Source organism: Lycium barbarum, chromosome 5, assembly GCF_019175385.1.
Source record: "Lycium barbarum isolate Lr01 chromosome 5, ASM1917538v2, whole genome shotgun sequence".
Lineage (NCBI taxonomy): Eukaryota > Viridiplantae > Streptophyta > Magnoliopsida > Solanales > Solanaceae > Lycium > Lycium barbarum.
In genome coordinates, this window is record NC_083341.1 from 127,890,050 (window position 1) to 127,914,925 (window position 24,876).

At 34.0% G+C, this 24,876-nt stretch overlaps 4 protein-coding genes, 1 long non-coding RNA gene and 1 pseudogene across 5 annotated transcripts; 5 read left to right on the forward strand and 1 right to left on the reverse strand.

The window, feature by feature from the left end:
* Positions 1-1,150: 1,150 nt before the first annotated feature.
* LOC132642709 (uncharacterized) lies at positions 1,151-4,092 on the forward strand. Its single transcript, XR_009583309.1, has 3 exons — positions 1,151-1,283; positions 3,057-3,998; positions 4,078-4,092. It is a non-coding gene; the product is annotated as an uncharacterized LOC132642709 (long non-coding RNA).
* Positions 4,093-5,109: 1,017 nt separating this feature from the next.
* Positions 5,110-6,753, forward strand: LOC132639776 (uncharacterized). The gene has a single exon (XM_060356199.1). The coding sequence runs from the start codon at positions 5,110-5,112 to the stop codon at positions 6,751-6,753; it is 1,644 nt and encodes a 547-aa protein (XP_060212182.1).
* Positions 6,754-7,417: 664 nt separating this feature from the next.
* On the forward strand, positions 7,418-9,094 carry LOC132639777 (uncharacterized). The gene is made up of 3 exons (XM_060356200.1): positions 7,418-7,511; positions 7,678-8,469; positions 9,090-9,094. The coding sequence occupies exons 1-3, from the start codon at positions 7,418-7,420 to the stop codon at positions 9,092-9,094; spliced, it is 891 nt and encodes a 296-aa protein (XP_060212183.1).
* Positions 9,095-11,088: 1,994 nt separating this feature from the next.
* On the reverse strand, positions 11,089-15,457 carry LOC132639778 (UDP-glucose iridoid glucosyltransferase-like; annotated as a pseudogene).
* Positions 15,458-17,353: 1,896 nt separating this feature from the next.
* LOC132641500 (17.7 kDa class I heat shock protein-like) lies at positions 17,354-18,118 on the forward strand. Its single transcript, XM_060358525.1, has one exon. It carries the CDS (start codon positions 17,465-17,467, stop codon positions 17,927-17,929), a length of 465 nt encoding a protein of 154 aa, XP_060214508.1. The 5' UTR covers positions 17,354-17,464; the 3' UTR covers positions 17,930-18,118.
* Positions 18,119-18,270: 152 nt separating this feature from the next.
* LOC132641501 (uncharacterized) lies at positions 18,271-20,601 on the forward strand. Its single transcript, XM_060358526.1, has 2 exons — positions 18,271-19,464; positions 19,788-20,601. Exons 1-2 carry the CDS (start codon positions 19,041-19,043, stop codon positions 19,820-19,822), a joined length of 459 nt encoding a protein of 152 aa, XP_060214509.1. The 5' UTR covers positions 18,271-19,040; the 3' UTR covers positions 19,823-20,601.
* Positions 20,602-24,876: the final 4,275 nt, after the last annotated feature.

Genomic DNA, 24,876 nt, shown 5'->3' on the forward strand with positions numbered 1-24,876 from the left:
TAATATATTAACAAGAGCAGTTATAATATATCCAATACAGGAAATGTAACAAAGAAAGTCTTTAGGCCACATTGACACAAAAACCACTTGAATTTTAATAGAGCATTTTGATGTCACTAAAAATCTATAAAAAGTTGACATGAGATCTCAAAGTTATGCCGGACCCGGCATAAACTTATGAAGGAATTACCAAAGTTATGCCAGACCCGGCATACTTATGCCAAGTCTGCCCATAAGGCATGAGTATGCCGGGTCCGGCATAATTTTGGTAATTCCTTCATAAGTTTATGCCGGGTCCGGCATACACGCGACCCAAACCTTGCCTTGCAGTTTTCTTTTTTAATTTATGCTTGAGCGGGGGTTCGAACTCAGAACCTCATGATTTCTACGTGAACGCTCAGTGTTGCAATGCGAAGGGCAAAAATTAAAGACCAGCACTATGAGGGGCATAATTTAAAGACCACAAATATGAGGGGCAAAATTTAAAGACCACCCCAAAAGAAGGGCAATCCGCGCAAAAATTCCTCTATTTATTTAACTCAAGGTTGGGCTTGGCCCAAAAAAGATTTAAAAAATCATTAAGTTATTTTTCAGTTTAAAAAAAAACATTTTATTTATACAACACTTTGTGATTTTTTCATAAATCAGTTTTCAGCAACTTTAAGTCCAAAAATACTACAAATTTATCTCAAAACGACTTAACATGCTTTTGTTTTTCTACTGAAAAATCGTCTTTGTTGAAATGTTGACTTATTTTTAAATACGGAACTGTCTAAAGTTTCCAGTTTTGAATCATAGTTCACAAACTCATTTTTTCCCAAGTCTTGAAAGTGTGATTATTCATCTTTGTTGGGTCTTAATTTGAAAATCAGTTGAAGGTTCCTATTCATTCTAAACGATATATGCATCGTTTTGCCTAATGATCTAAGTTCGTAATCATAGGGATTTCAATATTTATAAGTATCCTTTACAAATACATTTATACAACACATATTTCTACTTTTATAGAAGCATGAGTGCAAGAAGTTGGGATCGTCGTCAGTCTTGAGGATAATTATGACATTTTACATCTATATACTTTATTTTATTTTATTTGCCAAATCCAGAAGGCTCCAATCTTCTTCACCTGCCCATTTTAATATTGTCCAGAGGCTTCTCACAAAATCCATCTCTACCAGCAAATCTATATCATCAAAAATCTCTATCAGCAAATCTCTATCATCAAAATCAACAAGCTACCTCTATCAACAAATCTTTATCAACCTGTTTGAGCACCAAAACAAGTGGGTACAATATTTTTTTTTATTTTTTTTTTTACTCTTCATGTTCTCTTCAATTTCACATTTTTCGTGTCTGAATTTCGTGGCTTTTGAAGGAAAGATTAATAAACTTTAGGTGAAACAAATTATTGTTGTAATTCTATTTCTATCGATGCCTGCTTCTTCTTCTTCTTCGAGCATTTTGCTTCCTTATACCTTAGGCTTGATTTATTCGGCAGAGTTAGAACAACCACCTTTAGATCAGGTACTGTTTAATTGATTTTACCAAGATTAAATGAGGCTATGTACCATAAAAATGGTAGCTTTCCTTTCTAAGTCAGAAATCCTTAACTTCATTAAATTTCAATTTTGGTCAAAATTGACCTATGAGTTGCTTTGACTGTTTACCGTGATACCTTGCACTCAAACTGTTGTGGGGGTAATTATTTTTTCAACAAGCCAGCAAATAATTTAGCATTTCACTTCCTTTTTCCTTCCCTTCTGTAGGTTCTATCTGAATGACTATTCACGTTGTTATTGGGTTTTTAAACTTATGGTCTCAAATTTCAATATATCCTACTGTAAATGCGTGTTTGTTCTTTGATGTTTGCTTAAGAACCCATTTATTTAATCTGGGTATGAGCTTTGCGGTCTCAAGATTCAATTTTTCCAGTTGTAAAATCACGTTCTTTCTTTGATATGTGCCTTATAGTGCATTATTTTATTTTGTGTTTCAGATTTTTTTATCTCAAATTTCAGAATATCCTTCTTTACTTTTATGTTCATTCTTTGGCATATGTGTTAAAATGCATTATTTTGATTTAGGTTTGAGCTTTTTGTCAAATTTCAGTATAAGCTACTTTATTTTAGTGTTCATTCTTTGCATTCTTCACCATGTACCTGTTTGTGATTTATCTTCCTATTTTTGTATTTGAGTGAGCAACTAATGAAGTTCTTTTAATTGTGTCACTTTGAGTTAAGTTCTTGACATTTGAAATATGTTGCGGCTTTAATTAATGGTTAAATCCGTAAACTGTACTTAAAGTTGCTCCAATTAAATTATCTCTTTATGTTCTGTTTGATCCATTTTTCTGTCTTTTCAAAGTTTTCATAGAAGATGCTTGCTCAGTAGTAACTAATAGATAGTATTTGTAGACATCTGAGTTTAAATACATCAAGCTCATATGTAGCAGTTTGGTTCTTGAGGTTGGTTATTAGATTGTAAAAAAAAACCAAGAGTTTAAGATTTTACATAGTCTAGCCTGTGTAAACAGATTTGTTTTCCGGATTAAAAAGAACACATAAACTGCTTGGTCTTGCTGTATTCTTGCACCCCTTCATTTATAGTTTTTTTTTTATAATTTAAATGTAGTTGCCTATTATTATGACAGGTGCATTCAACCATCAATTTGTCTAACATGACTTAACTTAATCCTAATAAGAACTTTAACCTGTTAAACAATTTTTTGTGTAGTTGTTGCGTCATAATATTGCATTGCCTTTTGTATCACCGTTTGGCTATTCCTAAATTTAAAGACGATTTGATTCAATTGTTGATGTTGTCTAAAGTACATAATAGTGTTAATGTTGTCTGATTTCTGCCATTACTATAAAGTTGGAACTTTCAGTTACAAATGCTTATGTTTATTAAGAAAGTTGGCCGAATCTGTTAATGAAATTTGTTGGTTCGATTTGAACTAAATTTTCCATTTAATTCCTTAAGTTTAGAAAATAACAATAAGTTTTATATAACTAATAGATGGGTTGCTATGTTATGTTTGATCTTATTTGTTGCAGGTTTGATTTTGTGTTGTGGTAATTGTGTACATATGTGTGTTCAAGCTCTTTGATTTAAGTAAGTGTCATTCTTCTGCATTGTTAAATTATCGTCAAATTGCTTCTTCAATTTATTTTGTTGTTATGGGATTTGCCTGTCTCTTTATTTGTTGTTTATTAGTTTGAGTATAGAAAATATGTATTCTACATTTGTTTGAGTTGTTTTCTTAAAATTATACAATCAAACTGAATATATGACACTTATTAAAGTCTCTTTAGAAAAAATATTACAAAAATCATGGAAGTCGAAATCCGCTAAGGAGTGTGTAACAACTCACCTGCCGAATCAACTAGCCCCGAAAATGGATGGCGCTTAAGCGCGCGACCTACACCCGGCCGTCGGGGCAAGTGCCAGGCCCCGATGAGTAGGAGGGCGCGGCGGTCGCTGCAAAACCTTGGGCGTGAGCCTGGGCGAAGCGGCCGTCGGTGCAGATCTTGGTGGTAGTAGCAAATATTCAAATGAGAACTTTGAAGGCCGAAGAGGGGAGGTTCCATGTTGCAGCAATGTCAGACGATAAATGCAAAAAAGATCAAACCTCTAAAACCATAAATGCTAAGAAAGGAGCTAGGCAACTGGAGTTATATAAGCTAATGGCACCTGAAAAAAAAAAAAAAAAGAGGCATGTTTAGCTCGACGACGGGAGTTATATAAGCAAATGGCACCTGAAAAAAAGGAAGCATGTTTAGCTCGACGACGGGAGCTATATAAGCTAATGGCACCTGAAAAAAAGGAGGCATGTTTATCTCGACAACGAAGAAACAAAGCTAAAACAAAAAAGCATTGTCTGAATGACAATTCAGTTGTAGCTAATTCAGTTAATCCATCATCTTTTTAAGTTAGCCGTTCTTTCGCAGAGCAAGCTTCCTCCGTTGTAAGACGGTCACTACTTCTTGGTGAAACAGGTTAGGCAATTTTTCTACGACTTACAAATTTGCCTAAAAGATAACTTAAGTTAAAAAGTTTTGTTTATTCAATAAACAGGATCGTTGTCAGGCACAAAACCTACACATCATGGTAAAAAGTCGATGATGACTACAAATCAAGGTTGGTTCCAACCGTTTCACTAAAAATAATAATCGCCACACATTTCCTAGATTGCCTATTACTTCATGCTTATGTTAAGTTCAATATGCAGGAAGAGATTTCATACAAGTTGGTACCTCATATAGTGCAGAAGCAAAAACCAGTTATATTAGCTTGAAAGATGTTCCGAATTGTGAATTTTGCAGAGCCAAAAAGTTTGAATATGAACCACTTGCAGTTTGTTGTAGTAATGGTTCGATTCACTTAATTTCACATCAAATGCCACAAGAGTTAAGAAATTTATATTTGGAAAACACTAAGGAATCAAAGGAATTTCGAACTTACATTAGAACATACAATAACACATTCGCCTTCACATCACTCGGAGTAACTTATGATAAAAATTTGGCAAAACGAAGCAATGGAGTTTATACCTTTAAAGTTCAAGGACAAATGTACCATTTTATAAATGATTTGGTTCCAACTAATTAAAAAGCTAAGAACTTACAATTGTATTTCTTTGACAGTGAAAACGAATTGCAAAATCGAATGGCATGCTCAAACAAGCTTAATGAAAAAATTGTGAAATATTTGATAGACATCTTAAAATCTTACAATTCCTACTCTAAATTTTTGAAGTCTTTAATAAACATTTCCCAATTGTCTGATTTCTATATTGCCCTTAGATGTGATGCTGGTCTAGATCAACGAATCTACAACTTACCAACAGTTTCAGAAGTTGTTGCTATATGCGTAGAAGATGATAATAATAATTGTGTGTCCACGCCACATATTCGTATATATACAGAAAGTAATAGAAGTCAAATAGTAAATTACTATTATGGTTGTTATGATTCATTACAATATCCATTACTATTGCCTTATGGTCAAAATGGATGGCATTGTGGTATTAAAAAAATAAAACCTTCAATTATCAGACCCAATAACCTAATGTATTGTGAACACGAAGAATTGCCCAGTGTAAGAAATATGTGTTCAATAGATGGTTTTCTTGATCTGGAAGCTGAAAACATGCAAAAAGGAAAACGCAAAAGAAATACTGTTTCTTGCCGTGAGTATTATTGTTACAAACTACAAATAAGAGATGATGAAAATATAATTTTGCATTCTGGAAGATTATTTGAACAATATACAGTGGATGAATGGATTAAAATTGAAAGTCAACGATTAGATTTTTCTTCGCTTAATCAAGATTTATTTAGAATAGATATGTTACGTCGTGGAGAAAGAGAAGCTTCGAAAATAGGTAGAAATAGATATCTTCCTCACAGCTTTACAGGAGGTCCACGAGGCATGTGCTGCCGATATATGGATGCTATTGCATTGGCGCAGCGTTTTGGAAAACCTGATATATTCTTAACTATGACATGTAATCCTACATGGCCTGAAATAAAAGCTAATATCCTACGAACAGATGAAGTACAAAATAGACTGGATTTAGTCAGCCGAATATTTCATGCAAAGTTAGAAGAGTTAAAAAAAGACATCTTAACGAGAAATATATTTGGTAAAGTTGCGGCATTTATGTATACTGTAGAATTCCAAAAAAGAGGACTTCCACATGCTCATTTTCTCATTATATTAGAGGAGAAATACAAGTTATTGACTCCTGAAGCATATGACAAATATGTTTGTGCTGAATTACCAGATCCTGATATCAACGCTGAATTATATACCCTTGTTACAAAACATAGGATTCATGATCCTTGTGGTGCGTTAAATCCAGCAAGTATGTGTACTAGAAAAAAAGGTTACTGTAAGTTTAAGTATCCAAAAGAGTTTGCTGAACAAACAAGTAAGGGAAAAAATTCATATCCAATTTATAGAAGACGAAACACTGGAAAAAGTGTAAAAATTAGAGAACATCTAATTGATAATTCATGGGTTGTTCCTTATAATTCATATTTACTTTGTAAATTTAGCTGTCATATAAATATAGAGATTTGTTCAGATAAAAAAGTTATTAAATACATTTACAAGTATATTTGCAAAGGACATCATAAAATTGCGTTTCATTTACATTCAAATGATACAAATATAGAAATAGATGAAATAAAAGAATATCAATCTGCTAGATGGGTATTACCACCAGAAGCTACATGGCGTATATTTGCTTTTCATATCAGCGAAATGATTCCAAGTGTATATCACCTTCAACTACATCTAGAAGGACAACAATTTGTTTCCTTCAAAAGTACTGATAATATTACTAAGATTCTAAATAATCCTACGATTGGAAAAACAATGTTGACAGAATTTTTCTTGATGAATGCTGAAGATGAAGATGCTAAAAACCTTAATTTGCTATATCGAGAATTTCCAGAATACTTTGTATGGTCAACAAATAAAACATGGTCCCATCGCAAACAAGGAAAAGTTATTGGTCGTGTTGTAACATGCCATTCAACAGAAGGAGAAAGATATTATCTTAGACTTCTACTAATGAATGTAAGAGCACCAAAATCTTATCAGGATTTGCGGACTGTAAATAGAATACAATACAATACATTTAGAGAATCAGCTGAAAAGAGAGGATTGTTACTTTGCGATAACAATTTGATAGAAGGCCAAACCATTGACAGACAGCTGTGGTCGTCCACTTCTTTCACTTGAGCACCTAAAGTGGCCCTTGTTCCATGTAGACACTTCAGGTGGGGCATTCTTATTCCACTTAGACACTTTTTGCACCGTTATCGGAGCAAAATCAACACCAGTCGTCTCCTACGTGGATTAAGTGGCCAATTAAATTGTGTCAGCTCATTTAAATTGCGCCAACTCAATTAAATTGTACCAACTCATTTTAATTGTAAATTCACTAATTTGTAAATTCGTGGAGTTTTGACCATTAAAAATTGGGGCTTTTGGGCTGGTTGGATGTGCAATGAGGTGGCGCCCCCTTTGGTGCTGGTTTTGCTCCGATAACGGTGCAAAAAGTGTCTAAGTGAAATAAGAATGACCCACCTGAAGTGTCTAAATGGAACAAGGGTCACTTTAGATGCTCAAGTGAAAGAAGTGGACGACCACAGGTGTCTGTCGATGGATTTGACCTTGATAGAATGTATGTCTGAAGCTATAAGTTACCATAAGTTACCAAATGCCATATAGTTTAAGGCATTTATTTGCTACATTATTAATTTATTGCAATCCTACTGATCCAAAAGAATTGTGGGAAAATTTTGAAAAACCATCGTCTGACGATTTTAAGAAATTTACCAACTTAGGCACACGAGATATACGTTATAGAGTATTAAATCATATTAATGATATTTTACATTCAATGGGTCGTGATATCAACGAATTCCAGCTGATACCAGAAATGATAAAACCTCCTGAGATAGAAAAAGAAGCTAAAGATGTTCATTTCGAAATACGTATTAGAGTTAGTGAACAAGATTTATTATTAGAAAAAAAAAAATATCGAACAAAAAAGAGCTTACCATATCATAATTGAAAGAATATTTTCAAACAAATCAGGCGCTTTCTTTATTGACGGCTCTGGTGGAACTGGCTAAATCTTCTTATACCGTGCCTTATTAGCAACTGTTAGACATAGTGGGTTCATAGCTTTAGCTACAGCAAGCTCAGGTGTTGCAGCTTCACTCTTTCCCGGAGGCCGAACTGCTCACTCACGCTTCAAAATACTTATTGACATTGAAGAAAATTTTAGTTGTAATATAAGCAAACAAAGTTCATTAGCTTCTTTGATTCGAGATGCTAGATTAATTGTATGGGATGAAATCTCAATGGCAAAAAAGAAAATGGTTGAGGCTTTAGATTTACTTTTAAAAGATTTAATGGAGACCAATATACTATTTGGTGGAAAAGTTGTTGTTTTCAGCGGTGATTTTAGACAAACTTTTCCCGTTGTACGTAGTGGAAAAAAAGAAGATTTTATTCATGAGAGTTTATTATGCTCTGATATTTGGAATCAACTTGAAAAATTGCAATTGACAGAAAATATGCGTGCAAAAACAGATCTTGCTTTCTGCGAATACTTAATGCGAATTGGTAATGACAGTGAAAAGAAAAATACACAAGGAAAAATTACCATTCCTCATTCTTTAATTATTCCATTTACTTTCGAACAAGAATCCCTGCAACTTCTATTTAGAGTTACTTATCCCAATTTACATGTTCATCATTCGGATGCTTCATTTATTACTTCTCGCGCTGTTTTAACTACAAAAAATGACTTTGTTGATGAAATTAATAATATGCTAATAACACAATACCCAACCCCTTCGAAAATTTACTTGGCTATTGATGAAACAATTGATCCAAAAGATCAAAGCGAATATGAAGATTTCATGCACAGTTTAAATCCTGCAAGTTTACCTCCGTACAAGTTGACATTACAAAAAAACTGTCCGATTATGTTATTACGTAATCTAAATCCTTGTGACGGTCTATGTAATGAAACTAGATTAATATGTAATGATTTCAAAAGTCATATAATCAGTGCAACAATATCAAGTGGGGATTTTAAAAACAAACATGTATTCATTCCACGAATCCCTCTCCTAACATCGCAGGATGAAAAATTACCTCTTCAGTTTAAAAGAACACAATTTCCAATATGATTATGTTACGCCATGACTATAAATAAAGCACAAGGTCAAACGTTAAATTTTGTTGGTATTTACCTACATGAGCCAACATTTTCCCATGGTCAATTATATGTCGCTTTATCACGAGCCAAAAGTTCTAACTACGTAAAGGTATTAATTAGACCATCTACAACTGAGGACAACGACGATCACTCTACCTATAATATAGTGTATGATGAAGTCATTGAAAAGGTTTTTTCCGTGGATTGAGGCTATCCTTTGGTACAGCACATAAACGACCGCATTGTTCTCTACCTTTTCTTAATGTATAATATACAACATTGTCACTATTATCATTGTTAATATATATTGTATAGATGTTTGTTTGTTACATAATTGCAGATTAGATCGATATGGCAATTAAATCTACTATCAAGTCAATCACTCCAAAAACTGAGGATTGGATATGCAAAATTCAAGTAGTAGACAAATATCCTCCCAGAACAAGAAAGACAAAAGTGAAAAATACCAACTGATGGTTTTGCAAGATGAAGAGGTGACTTTACCGCTTTTATACTCTACGAACTAGATATGTTTCCACAATTTAATAACAATTTTTTGTCTTATTTGATTGTAGGAAAATCAAATTCAAGCCATCATTTGGAATGTTGATATAGTGCAGTTTGACAAGTATTTCAAACCATTCCAAACATACCTAGTATGTAAATAAAAGAGGGAGTTAGGCCGGTGGGCCTACCGAGCCCACCAATTAGCCATTTTCACTCATGTTTGGGCCTTCAAATCAGTTCAGACTCGATGAAAGAGAGGAAGAATGCATTCGGCCCAAATGGCCCACATCGCAATGGAGTCATGCAAAAAAGGGAGGGAAAAGGAAAATACCCATTAGAAGGCATCTATACTTAACAAATTTACACAAGAAGAGAATAAATCATTCATACATAACCATGTAAACAACAATTATATTTCAGTTGTATATCTAAGTGTATCTGAATGTATACTGTCGAGACAGGCCTAAACAGTTTTCAGGAAGAACATGTTGAAAGCCTACATAACTATTAAAAAAAAAAAATGAGTACATGGCCCAAATGAAAGTAAATACATATGAAACCAAAGCCCATATTAGCTACTGATGACAGCAATACTTAAAAGAAAAAGGCCCAAACCACCCTAATCTACAAACAAAGGCATGATACACGAGGGTATACATGATATATAACTCTGATATGCCCAGGGATATATCCAAAACATATACCTTGTATACTTGGTATATTTGTCTCCAATAATATCAAATAATAAAGAAGGGAAGAAGAAGAAATAAATCGGGCATACATACTACATAGTATGTCATTCTCTTCAAAACAGTCACAAACGCACCTAGTCACACACATGCTGCATATATACACTTGTATTCTCAATATATCCATTCTTTATAACAACTATAATACCTAGAAATGAGGGTCTGGTGCATAGCAGTCTAAATCATTTAAGGGGGAAAGGGGAGAAAAGCGTGGTGCATATTTCATTCCTCTCATTTTTCCGGCAGTAGCTCCGATGGTCCACCATGCACAGGGAAGAGAAGATGAAGAAGAAGGTGTGACTTAATACCAATTTTGTTTGAATACAAAGTAAGAGACTTAGCTGGCATTTTCCTTTTGTGTCTAAATTCACTAAGACACCTGTATATAAAACTAGTGACCAACTGTCCCCTTCTAGAATAGTCTATTAGATAATACCGTGTAGATTGTTTTCATTTTCATTTACTTTATTTTCATTCTATCAAAGTTTCTTCGTGTATATATAGAAGGCAATACACTGTACAAAATATCAATTAAGTAATAAAAAGAAAATTTCCACAATATTCTCTTTATTTTATCATGGTATCAGTAGCATTAGCTCACTGCTTTACTTATTTTTCTTGAAGTTTTTTTTTTTGTCTCTAAGAATTAGCTGACTATTTTACATATTTTTCTTGTAGTTTTTCTGTTTCTAAAACACCTGCAAAATGGGTGAAATTGTTCCTTCGAAAGATGATGCTACCAAAATTGATATTTCACATCCCTACATCCTTTCTCCATCTGATTCACCGGGAATGAGTCTTATCAATACCATTTTCGATGGATCAAGTTATAGAAATTGGAAAAGAGGAATTCTCATCTCCTTGTCAGCCAAAAACAAGTTAGGATTTATAAATGGTACCTACAAAATACCAGAAAAGGAATCAAATCTCATAATACAGTGGACACGTTGTAATGATATGGTTCTTTCATGGCTTTTAAACTCCTTAAATAAAGAAATTGCTGAGAGTGTTATTTACTCACAGACTGCTGCAGATTTATGGAAAGAGGTTGAAGAAAGATATGGCTAATCTGATGGTACAAAACTATACCAACTTCAAAGAGAGCTCAACCTGATTAATCAGGGATCCAATGATGTGGCATCTTATTTCACTAAAATAAAAAGGATCTGGGACCAATTAAGAGAGCTAAACACTTTTACAACTTGTTCATGTGCTTGTACTTGTGAAGCTAAGGAACATAATCACAAAATGGTTGAAGATCAAAGGTTTGATTCAATTTTTAATGGGATTGAATGAAGCATATGGTGCAGTGAGAGCAAATGTCCCGATGATGAATCCATTACCAACTGCTTCTCAAGCTTATTCTATTACTAGACGGCCTATGTGCGTTCCCCACGCCCCAACAATTTATATTATAATGCATTTATGTGTATGTAGTTATTTTTAAATAGTGATAATATATACTTTATATATATATATATAAAAAGTATATATTATGTTCAAAACATGATTAATATAATATTGTAGTTTGTGTTCCGTATCTAAAATTTTATTATATTAATGTTTGTTATGAACACAAAATCGACAAATTTATTAATATTTTTTAAAAGAGAAGACTTGTTTAAAAAGAAATTATTTTCTTCTCTTTGAAATAAAATAATAGAAATATTTAAGTATCAGTTGATACTTTTAATATTAATTCGATTAATTTAAAGGTGTAAAATACTTATTATTTTTTATCAAATTTTGATTTGGACAATTTTAATTCAAATTATTAAATTAATTTTACATGTTTAAAACAAAATAAAGTAGAAATTAATTTTTTATTTAAAAGAAAAAAAATACTATTTTTTAATTTTTAGTAAATATTCTCGGTTTAGCTCATTTTATTTGTCATGTTATCTTTTGCTTGATTTTTTAGAAAAACGTCGATTAGAATTATAATTTGACTAATTTACCTTATTCATTATTTGATCTGCATTTGATATTTTTTTACGACATTAATATCTTTTCACATTTATTAGAGTAAGAATAAAAATAAAAAAATAATTAAATTCTATCTTATTTTAAAATATAAATATTTTAAGTATATTTATTTTAGTAAACATAACAAATAGATGAAATGACGGAATAACAAATACAACAGTTTAATATCTAGATTAGATCTCAGGCTAATATAAAAAACAGAAAGAACATTGTATGGTTTGACTACTTAACCTTTTGAAGAAAAGCAATTTCATGGATTGACACGCACGTGGTAATGAATTTATCATTATTGACTTAATAAGATACATTGGAAATTACATGAATATTGTTTGATTTTTTAATAGGGGGTGTACTTTTTTTTTTGACATTATTAATTTGCACTATTTTTATGCATATATATATATATACAAAAAATATAGTGTCTAAACTCATGCTTTATATAGTGTCTAAACCCATGCTTTTTTTTAAGGGACAACGGACGATGAAGCATGGGTCTAAACCCATGCTTTATATAGTTTTTTTTTTCTATTGCTTAGTGTTGTTTAGTATGGGCCCATCCTTTTGGACATTATTAGTTTGCATTATTTTTATGCATATAATATATATATATATATATATATATATATATATATAGTCAAAACACGATTGATATAACATTGTAATTTGTGCTCCGTATCTAAAATTTTATTATATTAGTGTTTGCTAAGAATACAAAGTCTGCACTTTTTTGTTTTTGACATTGTTTATCTTTTTAATATGGGATTCATTTTTTTTTTATATATATATTGCTTGATTTTGTCAATATGAGAAACTATGTTTAAAACACGATTAATATAATATTGTAGTTTGTGTTCCGTATTTAAAACTTTATTATATTAGTGTTTGCTACGAATACGCATGATGTTTAATATGGGGCCCACATTTTTTTTAACATTGTTTGTTTTTTTAATATGAGATTCACCTTTTTTTTTTTTTAATATTGCTTAATTTTATTAATATGGGGTTCACTTTTTTTTTCCCGTGAGTTTGGATGTGATGGGTTTCAGTTTTTTATTTTTTATTTTTTATTAATACTAGTTGGTGTTTAATATGGGGCCCACAATTTTTTTTAATATTAATAGTTGTTTAATATATATGGGGCTCACAATTTACTTTTTTTTTACAATTTTTTTTTTATGGGCCTGTTTAATATGGGGCCCAATTTTTTTTTTTTTCATGGGGGGCCCCATAACGGACGACAGCACCCCAACCGGTGCTTCTAATATAGTAGTAATAGTTTGCACTATTTTTATGCATATATATATATATATATATATATATATATATATATATATATATATATACTATATTCAAAACACGATTGATATAACATTGTAATTTGTGCTCCGTATCTAAAGCTTTATTATATTAGTGTTTGCTAAGAATACAAAGTCCGCACTTTTTTGTTTTTGACATTGTTTATCTTTTTAATATGAGATTCATTTTTTTTATATATATATATATTGCTTGATTTTGTCAATATGAGAAACTATGTTCAAAACATGATTAATATAACATTGTAGTTTGTGCTCCGTATTTAAAACTTTATTATATTAGTGTTTGCTACGAATACGCATGGTGTTTAATATGGGGCCCATATTTTTTTTAACATTGTTTGTTTTTTTAATATGTGATTCACTTTTTTTTAATATGACTTAATTTTGTTAATATGGGGTCCACTTTTTTTTTCTTGTGAGTTTGGATGTGGTGGGTTTCAATTTTTTTTTTTTAATTAATACTGGTTGGTGTTTAATATGGGGCCCACAATTTTTTTTTTAATATTAATAGTTGTTTAATATATATGGAGCTCACAATTTACTTTTTTTTTACGGTTGATTTTTTTTTGTTACGGGCTTTAATATGGGGTCCATAATTTTTTTTTATGGGGGCCACAACGGACGACGAAAAGCACCGAATTCCATCCACAATGACACCAAAAACCTCCAATTGCAGAATGTCCCAATACTTCCTTTTGTGGTGCCCGTTCCATACTCTTTCATCGATAGCTTCTGTCAAATTCTCAGGGAATTCTAATTTAATTTCACTTCCAGTAATTGAATCAGGTCGAATTACCCACAAAAAAGGCTGCTTACTGTTCACTAATCACCAAGCTATTTCTGTTACTTCTCTTTCAGTAGTTGAAGCCAAACTTCCAATGCTCACATAGAGGACTGAATTTGCCTCTTGCTTATCTAGCCACATTATGCAATTTCGGTCTTCTGTCAATATGTTACAGGAAGTGCTAATATTAGTCTTAATAAATTTGTTCGTTGGACCTATTTAAAAACATGGGATCTGGTAATGTTGTTTGAGTTTTTGCAGGATTGGTTGTTCAAGGTACTCTGTTGTGTTCCAAATACTGGCTGAAGATGTTCTGATGTCTGCAGTAGTAGTAATTAAGTGTAACAGATCATTAACATGTGGGAAATTGAATATAGGAAGATCCTTGAACCTGAGTGGATCAAGTCCAGGCACTTAGTCTTCGGCAATTGAGTCTGTTGAACATAGGAAGAACAATTGGTAAGTCAAATTTGATTTTGTAAGAACAATTAACGGTAATTATCTTAGAAAATCACTCAAGTTTATTTTGTAATAGAAAAAATCACTCAAACATTGTCCTTTTCACCTATAAAGTCACTTTACTATTGTCTTTTCACCTACAAAGTCACTCAACTAATCCAAGCGATATTTTCAGTAAATACTGCTAACGTGAATTTTTTGTAAGCCAAACTTTAAAAACATTAAAGCGAATCATTCCAATATAATAAAAAGCGGGTCAATTTAATGATTAATTAAAATAAATACTCCCTCTGTCCTAATTTATATGGGGTGATCGGAGTATGAGGGTCAAAGCAATTAATCTCTTACTCAATTTTAAACATAGATTCTTTCAGTATTTTATAATAAAAATATAAGTCTATTTGGAAACTACATAAAATGTACTATAATTCTGCATAATTAATAATTCACAATATGTGAAAAGAGTTGGAGAAAATCGTGGTCGAACAAAGAGTTGTTTGCCTTGCCAAATAGTAAAACCTCATATAAATTAGGACGGAGGGGGTAACTTTTTATGTTTTAAGAATTTGGGTTAAAAATATCTCCACATCAGCAATATCTACCGGAAATATCGCTTAAATTGGTTAACCCCCTGTTTGGATGGTGGTTTCCCGTGGTTCATTAAGGTATGGTTTTCTATGAAACCATGTTTGTTTCCATTGTTCTTAAAATTATGTGGTATGGTGTTGTAAATCCGTGGTTAATTCTATGGTTATATAACCATGAAAAGTTTCAATTTTTGTAACCACGGATTTGGTGGTTTTTCCATGGTTATGTATTTCATTTCTCCATTATTCCTCACCCTACCACTCACCTGCACCCCACCCCTGCCCCACCCCCGCCACTCACCCCTACCCTGCCCTACCATCGACCCCCACGCCCAACTACCCCACTCCTGTGCCACCCATCCCACCACCCCAACCACCACCCACTACCCCTCACCACCACCCAACCCACCCCACAACAACTCACCCCCACCCTCATCCCACAACCAGCCACCTCACACCACCCACCCCTCCACCACCCCCCACCCACTACCCCTCACCACCACCCAACCCCACTTCCACAACCACTCACCCCCCACCCTACCACCCACTACCCCCACCCTCATCCCACAATCACCCACTTTACACCGTCCACCCCTCCACCACCCCTACCCACTACTTATTTTTTAAAGTTCCTATTTTATTCTTTACCTGAGTTTTATTAATATATATAAATTAATTTCTAATTAAGAGTTAAGGGGATTTTAGTAAACTTACAAGTTATTATACAGTCAAACCAAACAATACAAATGTTATTAAACCACAACAAACAATACAGTCTATCCAAACATTGTGTTCATTAATACAGTACAATACAATACAATACAACACCATACTGTACCATACCATACTGTACATTAATGAACCACGGGAAACAACCATCCAAACAGAGGGTAAGTAACTTTGTAGGTGAAATGACAATAGTTGAGTGACTTTCGTAGGTGAAATGACAATAGTTAAGCGATATTTTTGTTACAAAATAAAGTTGAGTGACTTTTTGAAACAATTATCATTAGTGGGGTGATTTTATGTTACAAACTAAAGTTAAATGACTTTTTGATATGCTCTATTCATTTTATAACATTTTTTTTTAATTAGTTGACTATGGTATGCATAACATTTTAACATTCTCAAGAATTTTAAAACTCCGGATGTTAATTTGTTCATTAATGATTACTCTCACCGGTTCAATTTGTTTGTCTTACTTTCATTTTTAGTTCATTTTAAAAAAAATGTCTCTTTTTATTTTTTGACAACTTTTTAATTTAAACTTTACGCATAACATATTTAAGATCCAATATTAAAAAATATTTTGATATATTCTACATATCTTTAATTTAAAACCTTAAGATTCAAAACTCTTTATATTTTTAAAACTCTATAGCCAAGTCAAAATTAGATAATCAACTTGAAAAGGAAGAAGTACCATGCTGGAAGACTAATAACTTCCGTAGATATATCTGATGGTCGGGTTACTTGAATAACATCTCACCTTCCTCAGATAGCCAACAAAAGTGATGGGCCGTTGTAAAAAATTGGGCCGCAAAAGGACAATTTGCACGATTATCCTTCTTTTGGGGTGGTCGTTAATTTTTGTCCCTCAAATTGCTGGTCTTTAATTGTTGTTCTTCGCTTAAAATATTCTGAGGTTTTGAATTTGAACTCCGGCTTAGTCATAAAAATAAAAAATAAAAATCGCAAGGCAAAGCTTCCCAAAAAGTTTACCGCATTTAAGGCATAACTAAAAGTGTGCCGCATTTAAGGCATGCCAGATACGACAGACTTTATCTTATAAGACAGATTTTTCGTTATGCCTTAAGGCAACATCTGCTGCATAAGGCAAAATTTAGTTATGACTTAAGACAAATTCTACTGCATAAGACAGACTTTTTCAAAGTCTTGCCTTGCGATTTTTTTTTTTATTGAATGAAAATTTGAACCCAAAACATCAGAATATTTTTTAGCACAGGACAAAAATTAAAGACACAATAATTTGAGGAACAAAAATTAAAGACCATTGCCTTTGAAGGACAATCCGCGCAAAAAATTGGCAAAAGAAAGCTACTGTAACAAGAGAGAGGCCAATTTCAATAGTTCACTAATGGACCTAACGGGATTTGTCCAGAAAGTTCTCAACATCTGCTTCTGGAATATCTACATGCGTTAGAAATAATCTCAGACAGAAGTATCGAGAATTTTCTAAACACTCCTCTAAGAAGCTATAAATACCTACCCGGTCCTCCTCCTTGAACCATCAAAATTGAAAGCAAACAGATATTCAAATTCAATCATCCAAGCAAACACAGAAAATTCTCAAAAGCTCACTGAAAATGTCGCTAATTCCAAGAATCTTCGGCGATCGACGAAGCAGCAGCATGTTGGATCCATTCTCAATGGACGTGTTTGATCCTTTCAGGGAATTAGGCTTTCCCGGTTCCAATTCACGAGAGACCTCTGCTTTTGCTACCACACGTATCGACTGGAAGGAAACTCCAGAAGCTCATGTGTTTAAAGCCGATCTTCCAGGGCTCAAGAAGGAAGAAGTGAAAGTGGAGATTGAAGACGATAGGGTTCTTCAGATTAGCGGAGAGAGGAATGTTGAGAAAGAAGATAAGAATGATACGTGGCACCGTGTGGAACGCAGCAGTGGTAAATTTATGAGAAGATTTAGACTTCCAGAGAATGCTAAGATGGAGCAAGTTAAGGCTAATATGGAGAATGGAGTGCTTACTGTTACTGTTCCTAAGGAAGAAGTGAAGAAGCCTGATGTTAAGTCCATTGAGATCTCTGGTTAGACGATTTGGCTGAAAGTATATATATATATATATATTATTTGTATATTGATGTGTAGATACGAAGTAATCTATGGATTGTGTCGTAGAAGTTTTTTTTCGTTTTGGAGTCGTCTTTCTGTTTGGCTATTACCTGTTCAATGTATTTTCCTTTACATGTGAAAAAATGTACTAGTAGTATTTCTGGTGCCATTCTCCGATCTGTTCAAATCTTTTTATGTTACCCTTTCTTTCTCTTTTATTTCTATGTTCTGCTTAAACATAGAGAACAAATAATGAATATTGCCAGGAAATTGGAATAGATTATAACAGCAATCTAGTAGTCCCTCCATGTGGTACTTTTCATTTTTTTTAGAGTCAATTTGATTAAATTTTAAATTAAATTGAATTAAATTAACTCGATATTTTAACATTAAAATTTATATATTTGAAAATTATAATTTTTCATATTAATTTGATGAAAAAATAAATTTTAAAATGATGGTTGAAATTTGAAGCGAAAAGTGCGGCATAAATTGAGACAACGGGAGTACTTGTTATTATGCGAGTATCTGCATTTTGTCAATATGAGAAATTATATTCAAAATACGATTAATATAATATTATAGTTTGTGCTCCGTATTTAAAACTTTCTTATATTAGTGTTTGTTACGAATACGCATGGTGTTTAATATGGGGCCCATGATTTTTTTTTTAACATTGTTTATTTTTTTAATATGAGATTCACTTTTTTTTTAATATTGCTTAATTTTGTTAATATGAGGTTTATTTTTTTCCCATGAGTTTGGATGTGGTGGGTTTCAATTTTTTTTTTTATTAATACTGGTTGGTGTTTAATATGGGGCCCACTTTTTTTTTTTTTTAATATTAGTAGTTATTTAATATAAATGAGGCCCACAATTTACTTTTTTTTTTTTACAATTTCTTTTTTTGTTATGGGCTGTTTAATATGGGGTCCAATTTTTTTTTTTTTCATGGAGGGCCCAACAACGGCCGACGAAAACCACCCCAACCGGTGCTTCTAATATAGTAGTAAAGTAAAGTAATATCCTACATCAAGAGACAAAGAGAGGTACATTCTACTCATAACACTTCTACTGATTCTTCAGCTTTTATGGCTGGACAGAGATGGAATCCACCAAGGAGACCCATGGAAAACACAGGAGCGAACCAATACCAACCGAAGAAAGGAGAATTGTATTTTAGATATTGCAAAAAGATAGGGTATGAAAAGGACCAGTGTTACAAATTAGTAGGCTATCCACAACACTACAAAGTTAATAAACAGGGAAGAAATAATTATCAGCAAGGAAACTATGGAAATCAGCAGGGAAATTATGGAAACCAGCAGGCAAACATGGCAGAGGCTAATGATCTTGTCAACACATGGAAGGAGGCAAATAATATATCAAATCTGCTGGCAAATCAGGGGTACTCTAAAGAACAATATAAGCAGATAACTTACTTGTTTAAAAATGCGCAGGGAGGCAACTCTAATGCTTCAAATTCTGAGCTGAATGCAGCTGCAAACATGGCTGGTATGCACTCTGCTTGTCATATTTTTTCTTCAAAGTCTCCTAATAAGTCTTGGATCATTGACTCAGGAGAAACACAACATATGACCTTTGATGAATCCCTGTTACATGACATAATAGTTCTTAGATCTCCTATAATGGTTCATTTACCTTATTCACACAAAGTTCCTGTTACTTGTATAGGAAAAATGCATTTAGCATCCAATATTGTTCTTCATAATGTTCTTCTTGTCCCTACCTTCAAGCATAATCTTCTTTCAGTTAAGAAAATATGTGAGCAATTTGATTGTAGTCTGACATTTACCAAATTTGGGTGTGCTCTACAGGTCCCTTCCCAGAAGAAGGGTCAAGTTTTTGGTGATGCCTCCACTGGTCTATATCTGCTGCAGGGTGATGTGTCGTGAATTTCGGCACATTTTATGCCTTTGTAACTAGAAGTGTTGCTTATTTTTAAGTGTTTTTACATCGTTTCTTATGTTATTTTTGTGTTTTATAGGGTTGGTTGACTAAGGATCGGAAATGATAAGAAATGCTGAAAAAAGAAAACTTGGAGCTAAAGGACGAGTTACGGGCCGTAACGTGTACCGTAAGCGGAGGACAATTTCCAGAAAGTTGCCTAAGTAGTGTCACAGGTTACGCCCAGAAGGACGGTCCGTAACTTAGGTTACGGGGCATAACGTCATGGCGTAACGCATTGGCCACGGAAGACTGAGGCCATGATCCGCTGGAAGATACGGACCGTAACCGTGTTACGGTCCGTCGCAAGAAGCCATGACATCAAGCTGACAAAGGACGAAATCGAAGGACGGACCGTAACCTGTGTTACGGTCCGTAACGATGCCGCGTAAGGGTGTTTTTGTCCAGAAACTTGGCGCGATTTTTGGCCCTATAAATACTTAAAGTTAGGGTTTTAATTAATAATTCTGATTTTCTTGGGAGCATTAACTTTAGTCTTGAAATATTTGAAGTGGTTGGAGCATTTAAAGCACCAACTTCACTTCCATTCCATATTGTATTAGCATTGTAAGTATATTATGTTAACTTTTAAGCTTTCTTTGTTAACCAAAATGATGAGTAGCTAATTTTAATACTAAGGTTGTGGATCCCATGATGGGTATTATGTGAATGGATTTCTACTATTGATATATGCATAATGGTTGTTAGTATTTATTCTATCTTTGTGCGTTAGCGATGGGTAATGATTGCAGGCATTAGCCTAAGCCATTATACTAACTTTTCTTGGGAAAGAGAGTCAGTATTGGTAAGATTGAATAACAATGAATCGGGACGTTAACCCTCGTTTAATAGACTAACTTAGGGATAAGAACAAGTCTAAATTGACATTATTGGTCGCTCTTCGATTTCAACTCTTTTACATTTGGAAAAATCATAAAGAGGAAATACGGCCTAACTGTTGGGAAACATTAGGAAGTCCTTAAGAGATCAAGTGCATATTCTTAGAACAACCATTAAAAATATATCACATTGAAACCTGAAGTATAATATCTAATCAAAATGGGGAACACAACCTTGGTCTCTCTCTCGCATAAAGTACAATTCAAGTAAAAGTATTCAATTACATTACTCAACAATTATTTCAAACTGTCCGGAATAGGATTAAAGCCTTTAAAGACTAGTATCGCATACAATTAGTACCCTTTTCTCTCCATATTCCCTGTGAGATTCGACCCCAACCTTGTTTGGGTTACTATATTTGACAACGTCCGCTTTACGCCATTAATAGGTGTAATTTGAGCGTATCACAGGGAACTTTATTTTCACTGGAAGACAGTCCTGCCAAGTCTATTGCCCCTTTATCTTTTTCTAGTCAATTATGTCAGTCAAATAGTCTAGTTTCTGTTCCTTTTCCTATTTCAGTTCGTCCAAGAGCCTCAAGCTCCAGTGTTAAGAGTCCTTTTCCTATTTCAGTTTGTCCAAGAGCTTCAAGCTCCAGTGTTAAGAGTCCTGTTTGTTTTAAAGATTCCAAAATTAATGAAAATGCTTCTGTTTGCAATGTTTTTGCTTTGGAAAATTTGTGGCATGGTCGTTTGGGACATGTGCCTTTTTATGCTATGAAATACACTAAAGGACTGCCTATTAAAATCACAAACAAGAAGGATTTTCCCTGCACCATTTGCCCTCTAGCAAGACAAACCAAGATACCCTTTCCTATAAGTTCCATCACCACTAAACATTGTTTCGAATTAATCCATATAGATACTTGGGGGGCCATGTAAAACACCTACCTACAAGGGAGAAAAACACTTTCTCACCATAGTAGATGATTTTTCAAGAAGCACTTGGACTTATCTTCTTAGCACTAAGTCAAGTGCATTCCCCATTTTGAAGTCATTTCTGGTTTTTGTGGAAAGACAATTCTCTACCAAAGTCAAAATTGTGAGGTCTGATAATGCTTTTGAGTTGGGAACAGGGGTTTTCCCAAAGGAATTTTTCTTATCTCATGGAATAATTCATCAAACCACTTGTGTGGCAAGTCCACAACAAAATGGAGTTGTAGAGCGTAAGCATAGGCATCTTTTAGAAACATGTAGAGCTCTTTTATTTCATTCTCAATATTGGGTGATTCACTTTTAACTGCAACCTACTTGATAAACCGGTTTCCATCCAAGGTTCTACATAATAAATCACCTTATCAAGTTCTTTTTGACAAGGAACCTGATTATAATTCTTTAAAAACTTCTGGTTGCTTATGTTTTAGTTCTACACTAGCAAGACAGAGGGATAAATTAGATCCAAGGGCAGTGCCTGGGATTTTTCTTGGCTGTCCTTTTGGTAAAAAAAGGTTACAAAATTTTGAATTTGTTAAATCAACAGATCCTCATTTCTAGGGATGTAAAGTTTATTGAAGACGTTTTCCCATTTTCCTATGCTACACCTTTGGCTAAGCTGTTTCCAACTAAATCTCCTCCTGTTTTTGATTCATCTTCCACACTTTACTCACATTTCAACTCAGAGAATTCCAGTTCTCCTCCTCCTGATACCCCTACACCTACTTTACCAATTCAACCTTCACCTACTATTCTTGTTTCACCTTCTACGGTTATTAGACCCTTATCTAGTCATTCTCCTACTTTCTCACCATACCATACTTTTTCTGATACCTCTCCTTCTTCAGGTCAACCTATTTCCCCAATTTTATGTGAAGATGATCCCTCAACACCAAGGCCAGTTCAGAGGCAATCAAAAAGGGAACATCACAGACCAAGGTTTTTGTCAGACTATATATGTAATGCTTCATTTTCTGATTTTTCTCCTAATCCTCCTTGTGTACCTTTGCATTCTTTTTCCTTTTCTACTCCAACACTAGACAATCAGAGAATGGTAAACTCTATTTGTCAAATCACAGAACCAGTTTCTTACCATCAAGCAGTGTAACATCCAGGTTGGCAAGCTGCTATGCAGCAGGAATTTGATGCATTGGAATGCAACCGTACATGGGATGTTGTTCCTTTGCCAAAGGGGAAGAAAGCCTTAGCCTGCAAGTGGGTATACAAGGTTAAGTTAAAGTCAGATGGATCATTAGAACGACTGAAAACACGACTAGTGATTCGTGGTGACACACAAAGGGAAGGTCTGGATTATACTGAAACATTTTCTTCGGTAATTAAACATACAACCATAAGATGTATTCTTACCATTGCTGTGAAAAAAAGGCTGGAACTTGTATCAATTGGACGTCAATAACGCTTTTTTACATGGTGAATTGGATGAAGAGGTTTATATGGGATTTCCACCAGGTTTGGATCCACCATCTGCCACTCTTATTTGTCGTCTTCGTAAATCTCTGTATGGTCTTAAGCAGGATTCACGACAGTGGTATGCACGACTGTCTTCTTTCTTAGGTACATGGGGATTCGTCTCATCTCTCAACAATTATTCATTGTTCTTCAAATCTTCTGGCTCTTTCATCACAATAATTGCGGTGTACGTGGATGACATCATTATTACTGGAAACCATGACATTGATATCTTTGAGATTAAGGCATTCCTTCATACTGAATTCAAAATAAAGGATCTGGGATTGGCACATTATTTTTTGGGTCTAGAACTCATTCGAGAACAGGCTGGTTTGATTATAACACAACGAAAATTTGCTTTGGATCTCCTTGCTGAGTTTGATTGTCTTAATTCTAGATTTGCTTCATCTCCTCTTGATCCTTCATTGAAGCTCACCTCTGATTGTGGTACTTTGTTACTAGATCCCACTATATACCGCCGCTTGATTGGTAAACTCAATTTCTTAACCAACACGCGCCATGAGTTATCATTTGCCGTCCAAACTTTAAGTCAGTAGATGCAATTGCCCTGCTCTGGCCACTATCAGGCTGCTTTACATACACTTCGTTACATTGGAAAAGATCCTGGACTTGGGTTGTACATGACACCAGACCCTTCATTTCAACTTCTGGCTTATTGCGATTCTGATTGGGCGGCCTGTTCTGATTCTAGGAGATCGGTAAGTGGTTTCTTTCTTAGCTTAGGAGGTTCTCCTATCTCATGGAAGTCCAAGAAACAACCTGTGGTGGCACTTTCATCTGCCGAGGCAGAGTACAGATCAATGCGTCGACTTGTTGCTGAAATTGCTTGGATAGGTATTGATATGATTAAAGGGGAATTCCCTCCAAGTCTAACCTTCTGGCACGCCATTTAGCATTTACAGACATGGAGACAAAGGCAGAAACGGAAAGGGAGATGGTCATGAATGGGACTCTTTCAAATTGCCTTAAGCACACATGCGTACTCACCCATATATGAGAGTCATATTTATGCAAGTTCAAAGTGTTCATGCTGGAATCATTATCACAAAAGGGAAAAACCACATAGAAGAGTTGGGCTAGACGGGAATTGGGGTGAGGATATCCATGTTAGCAATAACATATTTATAAACAAAAATTCTTCTTTCTAGGGTTGAACTAATATGGTTTTTAACATATTTTAATGTGTAGACAAGAGATGGGAGGAGGGTAAAAGGATAATCATGCCAGCTTTCATATTTAAGACACTTTAAATCCTAGAGAAATACGCAGGTAGTTCTAGATAGAAGCACAACAAGGTAAAAGGAACTTTTGAACCTAAATCATCATGTAGAAATGCATAATACCATAAATCCTCTAGATTCCTACATAAAGTGATTCAGAAACCAGCCAAAAAAACAACACATCTAGTCAAACAAGTAAAATATGCATAGACAGGTTCATTGTTCCACAAAACAAGCCACCTAACTCTATTTATGGACCATTTATTTGCAATTTTTCTCTTTTACCCTTTCAGGGATCAAAAAAGTTCCCATGATATTGCAACCACATGGAAATGAAACCTAGCAGCCTAGGATATGTAGTACTAGACTAAGTGGGGACTCAAAGTATTTCCTAAACCTTCCTTAGCCCTAGGCAA